A 16,155-nucleotide genomic window follows, 5' to 3' on the forward strand; every position below is an offset into this window, starting at 1 on the left:
TGATTTTCTTTCACTAATAAAATTTTCATAATACTATAACATTACAGTAATTCAGATTTTAAATATCCATTTAGCAAGTGTAATAAAATTCTGTTTTTACTAGGGCTGCCATTTTGACATTTTGAGCATCTGTTTCAACAAAATGTCAGAAATTGTAATGAAATTAAACTTAACATTTCAAGGCATTCAATTTATATGAACATACTTAGTAAATGTGTATTCTTCAGATAGACACAAATTTCAATGAAACCTAATTTTAATGGGCATGAAAGCTTGTCAATTTTCCTAATAATGTTTATTGTTATAAATGTCAATTTATACATCCCATATTAGAATATATTCTAAATGAGATAATGTAATTACCCAGATTTTTGGTGTCCAAAATCACTGGACGAGTTGGAAAATACTCTTGGTATGGTTTGCTTCTCGAAAGATTTTTTTCCCATGGCAGTGATAGTTCTAGGGACAAATTCAATAGAAACTGAAGAAAACAAGATTTTTTTTCCTGGAAAATAAAGACATCTGGTAATGCTATACAGACTGATTTCTTAAAAGAAAATGCTTTTTATTCCTTTGTACACAGGGTGAAAATGGGAAACCAGGACCTAGTGGTCAAAATGGAGAACGTGGTCCTCCTGGAGCCCAGGGTCTTCCTGGACTGGCTGGTGCAGCTGGTGAACCTGGAAGAGATGTAAGTCCAAGATCTCAAGAAATATCCAACCAGCCAGACAGAATTTTTTTTTTAAGCAACAGTCAAATCAGATCTTAATTTCTAAAAGTAAACACTGCCACATGCCAAAGTTCTCCCTCCTTCTCTAATAACAGATATTCTTCCTGTTACAACTTAGAATAGCCTTAAACGTCCTTGTTCACTAATATTTAATGAATGAATGATGGTTAGTGCAGAAGAATATGATCTCTAGCTAAATAAGGAAACAAGCTGATAGGGAGAGCCCCTATTTATACAATGTCTTCTTGGTGAAAACGTTCTGAACATTTTCTGTGATTCAGCTTTCTTTAAATTGTAGATTCCTGTTATCAGCTTAGATAAGTTACTCAAATTTTATTAGCTATCTCCCCCCTTAAGAACCCCTTTCAGACCTTTTTTCCTGATCACTTCTTCTTCCATTCCACAAAATTTTAGGACCACAGATACATACTGCGTATGGGTTTAGGCACTGTAACCCTTTGAAGGGCCACATACCTTGTAATATCTAAGAATTTTCAGCCCCCAAGAACCAATTTTTATCCCCTTCAGGACAATATTGCCTCTGTTGAGAATGCATGGTTTCAAACAGTTTGATTTCTTTTCCCATTTTTAATCAGGGAAACCCTGGATCAGATGGTCTGCCAGGTCGAGATGGATCTCCTGGTACCAAGGTATAACAAGCACATGTACAATAGGTTTGTAGAATTAAAGCAATAACTGCTCCTCATACTTATTTTAGATCTATGAACTTACCCACAGGGTGATCGTGGTGAAAATGGTTCTCCTGGTGCCCCTGGTGCTCCTGGCCATCCAGGCCCAGCTGGCCCTGTTGGTCCAGCTGGAAAGAGTGGTGACAGAGGAGAAACTGTGAGTTCTAATAAACACAACCTCTCTTTACTTGTCTGTTTTCCTCAATAGAGGGCTTAGTAGGTAGAAGATAGAATGGCAGATATATTAACCAAAAGATCTGCGATTGTTCATTTTACAATTTTTATACTAGTTATTTCTTAAGCAACTATGGTAACAAAGAACATATTAGAAGTTTCTGGCAATAGTCAATAAAGAATTCATAACTAAAATCTAAAACAGTATTAGTCAGACCAATTTTGTATTTACTGGGCAAATGCAGGAAACCCTGGTGGCATAGTGGTTAAGTGTTACAGCTGCTAACCAACAGGGTGGCAGCCCGAATCTACCAGGCACTCCTTGGAAATCCTATGGGGCAGTTCTACTCTGTCTTATAGGGTTGCTATAAGTCAGAATCAAGTCAACGGCAATGGGTTTGATGTTTTTGGGTTTTGGGTAAATCCAAGGCTGAATTAACAGGACTTTTACATCTGCTTAGACCTCTGGAAAAGATATAAACATGGAAAGGACTGTGAAGGAGAAAATAATTCTAACTTTCAAAAATTGTGTGCATGCTATCATTAATTACATCACAATGAAATTAGTAACTTAAAAAAAAATTATCAATAAACAAGTACTTCTATGCTAGTATGTCATTTTGTTCATTTATTTTCATTTTAGGGCCCTGCTGGCCCTGCTGGTGCTCCAGGTCCTGCTGGTGCTCGAGGTCCTGCTGTGAGTTTTTGTTTTTTAAATTCATCCTAAAATGTCAAGAATATTTTATTTTCTGGCATGTTCAGGAAAAGGGGATGACAAACTACATAGCTATGGACCAGAATTTAAACTTCCCTCAGTGATACAGAAAGCAATTCAGGGTCTAAAAATTTCTTTGAACAAGCACGTAAATATTAATTATTGGTGTCCTGTGCAATTATCAGTCAAAAATCAAACAACTAAAAAGCAATGTTTATTGTGCCATGTATCAAGTATCTGTTGGTAGGGATTTCTAGCCAATAGAATGTCATAAAATAGAAATAATTTTTACAAATTCTATTTTTCCAATGTGTATACATGTGTATGACTTTAATTTAAAATATATTTCTAAAGGGTGCTCAAGGTCCACGTGGTGATAAAGGTGAAACAGGTGAACGAGGTGCTACTGGCATCAAAGGACATCGAGGATTCCCTGGTAATCCCGGTTCCCCCGGTTCTCCAGTAAGTGCATCCATTTTGTCAGAAAATTCCCATCAATGCATTTTAACTGATAAGTTAGGCAATTAGATTTATGGAGCTTGTATATTACAGAGATTGTAGAAACAGTAGAATTTTTTCACCTCTAAAAGTATGTTAGAGGAGATAAGATATGGAATAGAAGGCTTATTTGAAATGATAATTGGCACAAGACAATGGGGAGATTAAAGAAAAGAGGAAAACACATTTCATCATAATTCCTATGTTTCTTGATCATATCTTGAAAGTATAGTTTCCTAAACTTTTAAAAAATTTTTACTCATATTCATTATTCCTTTCTTTCCAGGGTCCTGCTGGTCACCAAGGTGCAATTGGTAGTCCAGGACCTGCAGGCCCCAGAGTAAGTGTTGCACAAAGAAACTGGAATGTCCACATTCTTTATATGTTCGCACTGTGGGAAGATATTCTAGCATTGTAATATCATGATAATTTCCTAGGGACCTGTTGGACCCAGTGGACCCCCTGGCAAAGATGGAACAAGTGGACATCCAGGTCCTATCGGACCACCAGGGCCTCGGGGTAATAGAGGTGAAAGAGGATCAGAGGTAGGACATTGCTTATAAATATATGGATTTAATTTGCTATCATCTTCAAGTATTTAGAAACACTGTGTAGTATTTTAAAACTGAGATAATTCCACGTAGGACAATCACCTGATTTGATATAGAGAATGAACAATGACCATATTGGGACCCTCTCCACTGCACTATGACAACAAGCAGAAAAATATATATACATTAAGTTTTTTAAAACTTTATATTAGTTAATGATAACAGTTACGGTCCATGAGATAGAAGAATAACATGTTCCCAATTAACCAAATGAACTACGCCAATGTTGATCTCACCATTAAAGCCATTTAAAGCTAGTGTGAGAATCATAAAACTTTGCGTTTACGTAGTGTATTTTACCTCTCAAACAGAACCCATGATTCATATTATGCTACAGATACTATAGTCCCTAATACCTTCCTATCTCACCCTGTGGGATAAATGGAATAAAAACTTTCATCCCAAGTTACACACATGGCAGTTGAAACACAAATAAGCTAAATGAACAGCTCAAAGTACAAATCTAGATTCTGGGCTCAGAGTCTAGCTTCCTGATATTATCCTCTGGGTCATGGCAGCATTAGAACAGTGCTGCATGGGTTGTTTATTTACATCATTTATACAAAAGGAAAATACGATAGAATAAAATTTGTGGTCTAACATCGCTCGTTTTTATATAGTAGAACGTATAAATTTCATGCTAATGAATTGTAATTATTATAAATTGATTACCTTTGATCACATAAAAGCCCAAATAAAATAATTTCACAGAACAATGTTTTTAATGCATTTTCTTGGGTTAACAAGATATTCTTTTGTGGAGACCAAAAAAGGACACCTCAGTGATGCACATTCTCACTCTTCCTAGGGCTCTCCCGGCCATCCAGGACAACCAGGCCCTCCTGGACCTCCTGGTGCTCCTGGTCCATGCTGTGGTGGTGTAGGTGCTGTCGGCTTGGGTGCTGTCGGTGAAAAGTCTGGTGGTTATTCCCCATATTATGGAGATGATCCAATGGATTTCAAAATCAACACTGAGGAGATTATGTCATCACTCAAATCAGTTAACGGGCAAATAGAAAGCCTCATTAGCCCTGATGGTTCTCGTAAAAATCCTGCTCGGAACTGCAGAGACCTGAAATTCTGTCATCCGGAACTACAGAGTGGTATGTTGGGAAGTCTTTCATGCTCATGGCAACAGAATTACAGAAAGAGCTGCTTATATAAGAATTTCAGGAAGAGAAAAATCTTTACTGTGAATGGAAAGTATTTTATAGAAGAAATAATATTTAAAAGATGTTAATTGAATTGAAACTGCTTGATATTATAAGAAAAAGTAAACTTTGCAAGTGTACATAAAGTGTAACATAACTGACTTAAAATATTACAAATACAGAAAAATTTAAAGACAGACTTGTAGCAATGTCAATGCAAACTCAGAGTTTGGTATGCCTCTGAAGAATGACCACAAATTTATGTGACTGGTAAAACACCTTACGTGATTTTTTGTTCCCAAGATTAGATACATGTAATTTAATGCAGACAAATTTGCAATTTAAATTTTTGTTATAAATTTTTTTCTAAACTGAACAACAATTAAATAAAAAATGCCAGAATATTGCATAGGATTGTATAGAATAGTGTACCAGTGTTGAGGTTTGCATATATTAGCTTAATCCTATCTGAAAGGCAAAATCATTTCAAGATTTCGATGCCTTCACAGGGAACAATTTCTTTTCTAAGAGTCAGTTCTGGAAATTAAATTAGGGGAAAACCATCAAATACGGAAACCTTATGGTTAGACCTTTTAACATAAATCTAAATTAGACATCCACATTACATCATTAAGCAAAATAACATTAGTGGGTCATCTTAAAAAAAAAGAAAGCAAATACGATATACCATTCAAAATGCCTTGGCTTAATATGCCATTGTTATTCAAAGGCCAAATGTTATTTTTTATTTTGGTGCTTTCTAATTATTATAGGTAGGGTTTTTACTTCACCAATTTCATTTAAAAATTTTTCTGTATATTGATATACTATAATATACAAATATATTACCAGTCAACTTGGTGAATGCTTTACTAGGTAAACAAACAAAATCATTATGATGCAAATTTTATTACTGGGTTTTATAACCAATTTTCATTGTCCTTTTTTGTGACTATTCAGGAGAATATTGGGTTGATCCTAACCAAGGTTGCAAGTTGGATGCTATCAAAGTATTCTGTAATATGGAAACTGGGGAAACATGCATAAATGCCAGTCCTTCGAATGTTCCACAGAAGAACTGGTGGACAGATTCTGGTGCTGAGAAGAGACATGTTTGGTTTGGAGAGTCCATGGGTGGTGGTTTTCAGGTAAGAAATAACATACCATTTTTGACTACATCATCCTGACTTACCTGACTTTCTTTGCTCTTTCTGTTTATTCATCAAAAAGCTAAGTTAATAAATGTAAGAGCTGTATAACTGTACACGTTCAGGTGACTGTACTTTAATACCTTGTCTATTGTGAACAGCTAAGCTATTGAATTATACTTTGTATTCAAACACCTCTCTTTCAATTCTTAAAGCCTCTCTACTATGATCTTATATGTTATACATGCAATTAAAATATATCTGTATAAAAAATATTCCTATATAATGTAAAAGAACAATCTATATTACAGTGGCCATATCAATACCACATGAATCCCCTATATGTACTGCAACTAAAATGTTTGATCACTTTTATTTGTTCCCTATCACAGTTTAGCTATGGAAATCCTGAACTTCCTGAAGATGTACTCGATGTCCAGCTTGCATTCCTCCGACTTCTTTCCAGCCGGGCCTCCCAGAACATCACATACCACTGCAAGAATAGCATCGCGTACATGGATCAGGTCACTGGAAACGTAAAGAAAGCCCTGAAGCTGATGGGGTCAAATGAAGGCGAATTCAAAGCTGAAGGAAATAGCAAATTCACATACACAGTTCTGGAGGATGGTTGCACTGTAAGTAACAACATTATCATACACAGAGTTCGTAATGAGCTCAGCATTTCTAGTTTAATCATGCTAACTATTTTGAAAAGAAGAAATAAAAATAAAAGAGGTGAACCAAAAGTGGCATTTGGTGTGAGCTATATGGAATCTACTGTTCATTGTAGGGAATGTTAAATACCACAAAAACGTGAACAGTAGACGTTAAACTTTTATGATTTACAAATGTTTTAAGAATCTGGTGAGAGCTGTGAATGCTTTTTTAAGAGAAAATAAACACACACAAATGTAAGCAAAAATTGCATCCAGTTTTTGGAAGGTCGAGAGACCCCTCCAAACCATCTAGAGTCCCTGGATATCTTTGGAGACCAGATTCATGAATTCTGCTAGTTTCTGAGGGTTAAGGTTTATTCTATTTTATAAAAAAAAAAAATTGTTCACACACATGAGAGAACTTGAAAATATAGGAGATATAAGTAAAGGTGAACAAGCAATAGTGGTTTTTAAAAGTAATTCATTCGTCAAGAGAAAAGAATCTCTACTAATTACCTCTTGTATGAGTAAAAGATGGTAGGCATAGAGTGGAGGGAGAAAGGAAAAAGATAATTAGGGTTATGTGTTTAACAAGGTTAAATGCTCAAGAAAGAAAGAAAATAATTTCTGAAAGAAAATATATTTTAAACAGTAATGTAAAGGTTAGGAGAATATGCTTTTGAAAATTATATCAAAGAAAACAAATAACTAATGCTTTTGATTTTGACTGGGTTCTTAATCTTTGATTTTGATTATTCAAAATAGCATTCTACTGAAATCATACTGACATAGTTTCTGATTGAATAAACATCTCCTTCACCCATCTGGACCTGTCTCCAGATTAAAACCAGTTGAAATGAAAGCAATTGAAATTTAAATCCATAATATAAACTTTATCAAATAATCTGTATGGACTCCATCTAAAACTCCTGAGCTTTTTAAATTTTAAATTAAGTCAAAATTTCAGAGTAATTAAAATGAAATTTTAGTCTTAGGGATTAAATTCATATCTATCCTCTGTTATTTATGAAAAGAGGGCAAACTGTCTTCTAATATTAGAAAATTCCATTGTGAATGAAAAATCCACTTCATAACCTGACTCTATACCTGGTAGTAATGACCAGATTCAAGCCTCCTAAAAATGGTCTAGCCTTTGATGATTACCCTGCTGGGTTTAAATATACCACAAGGCCTTTTTGATTAAGAACGTGGTTTATCATCTTTGAGTATTGCAGCTTTGAAGTGGAGCAGCCCTCACATGTATGGAAGATAGGCATGGCAAGCTGGCAACTCCCCTAGAGCAGCATTTTTTTTTTAATTTGGTCAGTCAGAGAAACTGTCTAAATAACTGTAATTTAATGATCACTTACATTTTTCTGTTCTTTTTACAGAAACACACTGGGGAATGGGGCAAAACAATCTTCGAATATCGAACGCGCAAGGCTGTGAGACTACCTATTGTAGACATTGCACCCTATGATATTGGTGGTCCCGATCAAGAATTTGGTGTGGACATTGGCCCTGTTTGCTTTTTATAAACTAAACTCTATCTGAAAACCCAGCAAAAAATTTCACACTCCATATGTGTTCCTCTTGTTCTAATCCTGTCAACCAGTACAAGTGGCCAACTAAATTCCAGTTATTTATTTCCAAAATTTTTGGAAAAAGTATAATTCGACAAAAAAGGATACTTTTTTTTTTTTTTTGCTGTTACACCAAATACAATTAAAATGCTTTTTGTTTTATTTTTTTACCAATTCCAATTTCAAAATGTCTCAATGGTGCTATAATAAATAAACTTCAACACTCTTACAATAACACTGTGTTATATTATTTGAATCCTAGCCCATCTGCAGAGCAGTGACTATGGTCACCATTAAAAGATAGCCATTCTTTCTGAATAGTCAAACACGCAATTAGAAGAGACCTCCCTGTTTCAACTACCTCAACCTGGTCAAAAACACAGATGAATTCTTCTGAGTCCCAGAAGAGCAAAAAATTTGTATAAGTTAGCAAAACTTATGAATTTCATCAATTTGATTTATTTCCTAAAATATTGGTAGGAGAAAAAGTTAGAGGGTAGTGCAAGAATTTAAAGAAATATTTGAAAGCCACAATTATTTTAATCTTGGGTATTAAACGCTTTTAAAGGTGCTTCTCTCTTTTCCTGTCATTGCTGGTCAAGATTACCAATATTTGGGAAGGCTTTAAAGACACATGCTATGGTGCTAATGTACTTTCACTTTGAAAACTCTAGGTCGTAATTGTTGACTTGCATTCAAAATAAGTGCACAACATCTGTACACGTCTCCTGTCAGAAACGTTGATTGGCATGCCAGTTCAGGGGACTCTTTCCCTTCTTTCTGTAAAAGTCAACAACAACAAAACAAAACAAATTATGGGGCTGCTTTTGTCACAATAACATGGAGAATGTGTTGAAATTTGACTTTGTAAGCTTGTATGTGGTTGTTGATCTTTTTTCTTACAGACACCCATAATAAAATATCATAATAAAATATCTCTGGTTTTTTGGTCACTTTTCATAGTTGTAACAAAAGCATGTCTGCACTAGGGCATGTCTGCCCTAGCGGTTTTCTTGAAAACCATATTGAATTTTAATTCTTGAGCTTTGTAATGCAATGGCTTTAGAGAACACACCCCGTGTTCAAATCACAGATAACACTCAGTGGAGAATCCTGCAAATTTTTAGATCATATTTAGTGGAACCCCTGGGGCACATTGGAAATTGAGGGTATTCTGTTAAAAAGGGGCAACGCCTGAAAATGGTAGGGTTTCCTCAAAGAGGGGCAATCAGGGAGGAAGATACTAGTGATTTATCATGAGGTAAGCCATTCTTGCAAAATAAGCCAAGTTGATACCATTGTTGTTGTTTGGCACTGTGGAGTCATTCTGACTCATAGCTACCCTATAGGACAGAGTAGAACTGCCCCATAGGATTTCAAAGGACTGGCTAGTGGACTCAAACTGCTGACCTTTTTGTTAGCAGCTGAGCTCTTAACCACTACGCCACTAAGCTTCCAAGTTGATACTATGAACATTAATAAATTTATGCTTAGTCTACTACCTCCACACACTGCCTCACTGCCCTCTTGGGTCAGTCCCTTCTCCACCATCAAGTTCTTAATCTTTGAGTTACTATAAGTAAAGTAGTATGGTCTTACACATTTGACTTTATAGATTGAAATTTACTCCATGTATTGTTAATAAAAATAATAACAATAATAATAAAAATCCTATCAGTCAAATGTCAGACTTTTAGTCCCCTTAGCTCCATCCTAGAGGATACCAATGTAAACAGTTTCTAAGGTATCCTTCTAGAGATATTTTAGGTATACACAGAGAGAGAAGGAACACATGCCAATAGCCAACAGTATGGATTAACAAATTAGATGACTTTGAGTTTTATTTTAGATAAAGGGACATATATGAAATACAATCTTCTTCTTCCTTCATTTTTAACTTAACGTATCATGGGCAGTAGATAATTTACTACTTATAGCTCTAACTTATTGTTGTTCAAATTAATGAATAAACTATAGTTAAAAATGTGTATGTATCTATGTTTGTTAGTTTTTTTTTTACTGCCAAGCATCTAAACCCTTAAGCCAGAAATGTCAGACACTGGTTTTTCCAGTCTCCCTTGCGGTTAGGGTTGAGGTATGTGACCTAAATTTAGCCAATCAGATACAAACGCTGTATTATTTCCTAGGGTTTCCATAACAAAACCACAAACTGGGTCAAATAAAACAACAGAATTTTATTCTCTCACAGTTTTGGAGGCTAGAAGTCCAAAATTAAGGTGTCAGGAGGGCCATGCTTCCTCTGAGACTCTGGTAGAATTCCACCTTGCCTCTTCCTAGCTTCTGGTAGTAGCCACACTATTGGGAGTTCTTTGGCTTGTAGCTGCATCACTCCAATCCCAGCCTCTGTCTTTGCATGGCCGTCTTTCTTTGTGTGTGTCTGTGTGTCTTCACATAGCATTCTCCTCTCTGCTTTTGTAAGGACACCAGTCAGATTGGGGCTAACCCTAATGACATCATGTTAATGAATTACATCTGCAAAGAGCCATTCAAATAAGATTGCATTCACAGGTCCTGGGGGTTAAGACTTTATAGTATTTTGGGGGGGAAGGGACACAAATCAGCCCATAACACACGCCTAATAATTTCATTGTGGAGAGTTTTATTAGTTTCCTATTACTATTGTAACAAGTTACCACAAACTTAGTGACTTAAAACAATGCAGTTACTATCTTACATTTCTGGAGATCAGAAGTCTGAAGTGGGTTGCCGGGCTAACATCCAGGCGTCAGCAAGCCTGCGTTCATTTTAGAGCCTCTAGAAAGAATCCGTATTCTTGCCTTTTCAAAAAGGTTGCCCACATTCCTTGGTTCATGGCCCCCTTTTAACTTCAAAACCACAGATGATCAATTGAGTCTTCTCACATTACATCACCTGACACTGATTCTCCTACCTCCCTGCATCACTTATAAGGATCCCTGAGGTTCCAATGGGACCATATGGATAATTCAGGTTAATCTTTCCATTTTAAGGTCAGCTGATTAGCAACCTTAATTCCATTTCCAACCTTAATTCCTCCTTGCCATGTAACATAACATTCTCACAAGTTCCAGACATTAGGATGTGGACATATTTGAGGGACCATTTTCCTGCCTACAGTAGTGATTCAAAGAAACAGGGAGAATAGAGAATCTATTTTTGTGGTGTTCACAGCTGTAGTAGAGGCAGCAGTAGCTAGATTTCAAAAAAAGTTGGGTCAGTTGTGCCAGAAACAGCAATTGGTGTCTAGTAATAATGATGACTTCACCAGGCTGCTTCAGGGGCTTCATTCTAAATATGACTCTTAATGTCTAGCATTCCCTTTGTTCCTGTTCATTTTATGAACCTGGGTTCTATAGCTTTCTCTGTGTTTCTCTGAACTGCAGATAAAATCCTCGTATTACATTTATGCTTAAATACGCAAAAGTTGGTTTAGTTTATTTGCAACTAGTCTAGCAACTGATAACAGTAATTGTAGTAGGCAACAGAAACACAGAAGATGGAGAGACTCTAGGATCAAATCCCTGTCCCTGTTATAAGTAAAATTTGGACAAAATATCCAGTTTGTAGCAAGCGATGAAAGTTTGGCAATCCTTGGAAAACAGTGACCTATGATCACCTGTAAAGTAATTTATCATCCATGATCATCTGGAATGATTTTCACTTTGAAGCCAAGGCTTAAGAAAATGAGTGGCATCTACTAACCCATTACTGTCCAGCCAATTTCCACTCATAGCAACCCTATTGGACAGAGTAGAACTGCCCCATATGGTTCCCAAGGAAAGGCTAGTGGATTCGAACTACCAACCTTTTGGTCAGCAGCTGAGTTCTTAACCACTGTGCCACCAGGGCTCTGGCATCTACTACGCCATAGTAAATTTAAATGTCATGAGGATTCTAGGATTACATGTGAGCGTTGGTCCTTCTATTAGTAATGGACAGAGAAAATAACAAGCTCAAATTCCTAACTTCTTTTTCAAGGTGCAGAAGGAAAGCTATGGTGTTTCTCTGAATGTGCTAAAATAAATACATAAATATGAATAAATATTTAAAAGCTCATCTTTTTTGCCACAGGCTTGAGATAACAAAAAAATATATAAATCTTAACTCTAAAGATCACCAAACTTCAACATAAATTTAAATAGCTTTTCAAACTCTCTAATTGTTAACTATACAATTGAGAAAGAGTAAAAAGTAGGGCCCCGGAAATTTAAATGGAGTTTATGGAAGAATCCCCTTTACATAATCCTGTTTCATATTAAGTTCTTCTAGCCAGATAAAATAGGGTTTCTTGTTCTCAGTCTGGTAATAATACCTCTGCCTTTCTTAAAATGCAGAATGCCTACAAGAAAAGGCCAATTCTCTTCATACCTCACTCCCACCACTGCTTATTGTCTCCAGATTTATAACTAGAATCAGATCCTAGGATGCCTCAGGGAGTAATAAGACAAACGTCAGCCTCAGGAGGAGGCTTACACATAAAACAGTGGACATTTTAATTAATTTATAATGCAGGCAGTATGCATAGGAGTAGGTTTGGACATAGTAGACAAAGGAGAATTGTGCAATTTGGAATTGACAAAATTTATCAATATGTGGATGTAACAAAGTTCTAGGAAGATTATAATTATTAACATGGCTGGTTGACTGAACTCGGCCTCAGAAGTAGCCCAGATTAAATGAATTGGAGACATAGTAAATTTGCTGGCAGGAGAAAATATAATTCAAAAACTTAGGAAGATAGAAATGTTGGAGTGGATTTATCATACACGATTCAACCACTCACCATGTAAATATATTCTCAAGATGAAAAACCAAGATCTTGAGAAATACATGAGAAAATGGAGATGTGAGCTAACATCTCTGAAAAACTCAGTTACTAAGTATATTTGCAGTCTGTAGATGGATTTAGAAAAATACCCAGCTGAAATAAATATCTCAATGAGAGGATTTCAGCTAACAGAGGCCAACAGGCAACTCTGGACTACCAGAAGCAAAGTGCAAATAACTATAAGAAAAAACAGGGCAGGCATGGGGAAAAAAAAGGCTAACTCAGAATTATCTTTTCTGCTACCTAATTGATAATGTACCTACTGGAAGGGCCCTGCTGGGTATGCTGCCTGCAAGAGTCATGCTTAGTTTTTTTATAAAGAATAATGACAAAAAAAAAAATTCAGTTCAGATGAAAAGAGACCTAAGTTGAAAAATCACGGTGTTTATATACATGAAAGCGGATGAGATCATCAAATGATTGAGTGTAGGAAGAAGGAGAAAAGCATAAGTTCCGAACCCTGGGGTACTTCAATATTTAGAAGTCAGAGAAATGAGGAAGAAGAGGTGAAAGAGTGAAAGGAAACCAAGAAAGCATAGTGACCTACGTACCAAGTGAAAAACAGAGTTTTGTTTAAATTTCAAAACTATAATATATTAAGGACATAAGTGACCTTAACATCCAGTAGTTTTAGATAAACAAAGTGAGATCAAGTGAGAGTGTATGATTTTCCCATGTCCCATAGATGGGAATGCCAGATAGTGACGTAATGCAAGCCTGTAATTCACAGGCATGATAATTCTTTTATCTCTTTCTTGATTGGAGATTGAATAAAAGTCTCTTCATCCTCAAACTAGAACATTAACAAAAATTATGTCACTTTCTCATTTGAAATAAAAATTTTTTTTTAATTTTTTTCATTGTACTTAGGATGAAAGTTTACAGAATAAACTAGCTTCTTATTAAACAGTTAGTTATGACATTGGTTAACAACCCCATAACATATCAACACTCTCACTTCTCGGCACTGGGTTCCCTATTACCAGCTTTTCTCTCACCGCCTGCCTTCTAGTCCTTGCCCCTGAGCTGGTGTGAACCTTTAGTCTCGTTTTGTTTTATACGCCTGTCTAATTTTTTGGCTGAAGGGTGAACCTCAGGAGTGACTTCATTACTGACATAAAAGAGTGTCTGGGGGCCATTCTCTTGAGGTTTCTCCAGTCTCTGTCAGGCAAGTAAGCCTGGTCTTTTTTTTTTTCAAGTCTGGCTAGTTTTGTTTTGTTTTTTAATTTTTATCGTGCTGTAAGTGAAAGTTTACAAATCAAGTCAGTCTCTCACACAAAAACATATATGCACCTTGCTACATACTCCTATCATTCGATCTCTGGCATTCTTTCTACCACCAAGGCCATATTTTCCAACTACTGATCCTTCTTCTTTGTTTCCAACTTTCCATTCCAATCGCCAGTAATTATCAATGCATCTTGATTGCATGTTCGATCAATTTCAGACTGCAGCAGCTGATAAAAATCTTCTATTTCTTCATCTTTGGCCCTAGTGTTGGTGCGTAAATTCGAATAATAGTCTTATTAACTGGTCTTCCTTGTAGGCGTATGATATTATCCTATTACTGACAGCCTTGTAATTCAGGATAGATCTTGAAATGCTCTTTTTGACAATAAATGCAACACCATTCCTCTTCAAGTTGTCATTCCCAGCATAATAGGCTATATGATTGTCCAGTTCAAAATGGCCAATACCAGCCCATTTCAGCTCACTAATGCCTAGGATATCGATGTTTATGCATTCCATTTCATTTTTGACGATTTCCAATTTTCCTAGATTCATACTTAGTACAATCCAGGTTCCAGTTACTAATGGATGTTTACAGCTGTTTCTTTTCATTTTGAGTTGTGCCACATCAGCAAATGAAGGTCCTCAGAGCTTTACTCCATCCACGTCATTAAGATCGACTCTACTTTGAGGACTTACCTCTTCCCATCATCTTTTGAGTGCCTTCCAACCTTGGAGGCTCATCTTCCAGCACTATATAAGACAATGTTTCACTGCTATTCATAAGGTTTTCACTGGCTAATGCTTTTCAGAAGTAGACTGCCGGGTCCTTCTTCCTAGTCTGTCTTAGTCTGGAAGCTCAGCTGAAACCTGTCCTCCATGGGTGACCCTGCTGGTATCTGAATACTGGTGGCATAGCTTCCACCATCACAGCAACACACAAGCCCCTACAGTACCACAACTGACAGACATGTGGGGGAAAGATCGAATAATAGAATTTTGCAAGACCAGCAACTTCTTCATTGCAAATACCTTCTTTCACCAACATAAACGGTGACTATACAGGTGGACCTTGCCAGATGGAACACACAGAAATCAAATTGATTACATCTGTGGAAAGAGACAATGGAAAAGCTCAATATCATCAGTCAGAACAAGGCCAGGGGCCGACTGTGGGACAGATCATCAATTGCTCATATGCAAGTGCAAGCTGAAACTGAAGAAAATCAGAGCAAGTCCACGAGAGCCAAAATATGACCTTGAGTATATCCCACCTGAATTTAGAGACCATCTCAAGAATAGATTTGATGCATTGAACACTAGTGACCGAAGACCAGATGAGTTGTGGAATGACATCAAGGACATCATCCATGAAGAAAGCAAGAGGTCACTGAAAAGACAAGAAAGAAAGACAAGACCAAGATGGGTTTCAGAGGAGACTCTGAAACTTGCTCTTGAGCACCGAGCAGCTAAAGCAAAAGGAAGAATTGATGAAGTAAAAGAACTGAACAGGAAATTTCAAAGGGCCTCTCGAGAAGACAAAGTAAAGTATTATAATGACATGTGCAAAGAACCAGAGATGGAAAACCAAAAGGGAAGAACACGCTCGGCGTTTCTCGAGCTGAAAGAACTGAAGAAAAAAATTCAAGCCTCCAGTTGCAATAGTGAAGGATTCCATGGGGAAAATATTAAATGACGCAGGAAGTATCAAAAGAAGATGAAAGGAATATACAGAGTCATTATACCAAAAAGAGGTGGCATATGATCAGGAACTGGATGGTACTGAAGGAAGAAGTCCAAGCTGCTCTGACGGCATTAGCGAAAAACAAGGCTCCAGGAATTGATGGAATATCAATTGAGATGTTTCAACAAACAGATGCAGCGCTGGAGGTGCTCACTCATCTGTGCCAAGAAATATGGAAGACAGCTTGCTGGTCAACTGGTTGCAAGAGATCCATATTTATGCCTATTCTCAAGCAAGGTGATCCAACTGAATGTGGAAATTATAGAACAATATCATTAATATCAAACGCAAGTAAAATTTTGCTGAAGATCATTCAAAAACGGCTGGAACAGTATATTGACAGGAAAATTCCAGAAATTCAGACTGGTTTCAGAAGAGGTTGTGGAACCAGGGATTTC

General features: G+C 36.5%; 1 protein-coding gene across 1 annotated transcript in view; it reads left to right on the forward strand.

The window, feature by feature from the left end:
- The window catches only part of COL3A1 (collagen type III alpha 1 chain), a 43,453-nt gene extending 34,575 nt beyond the window's left edge, over window positions 1-8,878 (forward strand). Inside the window, exons 41-51 of the mRNA XM_049887657.1 lie at window positions 584-691; window positions 1,327-1,380; window positions 1,469-1,576; window positions 2,237-2,290; window positions 2,663-2,770; window positions 3,093-3,146; window positions 3,244-3,351; window positions 4,226-4,520; window positions 5,529-5,716; window positions 6,109-6,351; window positions 7,764-8,878. Of these exons, the coding sequence (XP_049743614.1) occupies window positions 584-691; window positions 1,327-1,380; window positions 1,469-1,576; window positions 2,237-2,290; window positions 2,663-2,770; window positions 3,093-3,146; window positions 3,244-3,351; window positions 4,226-4,520; window positions 5,529-5,716; window positions 6,109-6,351; window positions 7,764-7,910 (1,467 nt within the window). The 3' untranslated portion in view covers window positions 7,911-8,878. The remainder of the gene's footprint in view (window positions 1-583; window positions 692-1,326; window positions 1,381-1,468; window positions 1,577-2,236; window positions 2,291-2,662; window positions 2,771-3,092; window positions 3,147-3,243; window positions 3,352-4,225; window positions 4,521-5,528; window positions 5,717-6,108; window positions 6,352-7,763) is intronic.
- Window positions 8,879-16,155: the final 7,277 nt, after the last annotated feature.

This window comes from Elephas maximus, chromosome 6 (genome assembly GCF_024166365.1).
Source record: "Elephas maximus indicus isolate mEleMax1 chromosome 6, mEleMax1 primary haplotype, whole genome shotgun sequence".
Classification (NCBI taxonomy): domain Eukaryota; kingdom Metazoa; phylum Chordata; class Mammalia; order Proboscidea; family Elephantidae; genus Elephas; species Elephas maximus.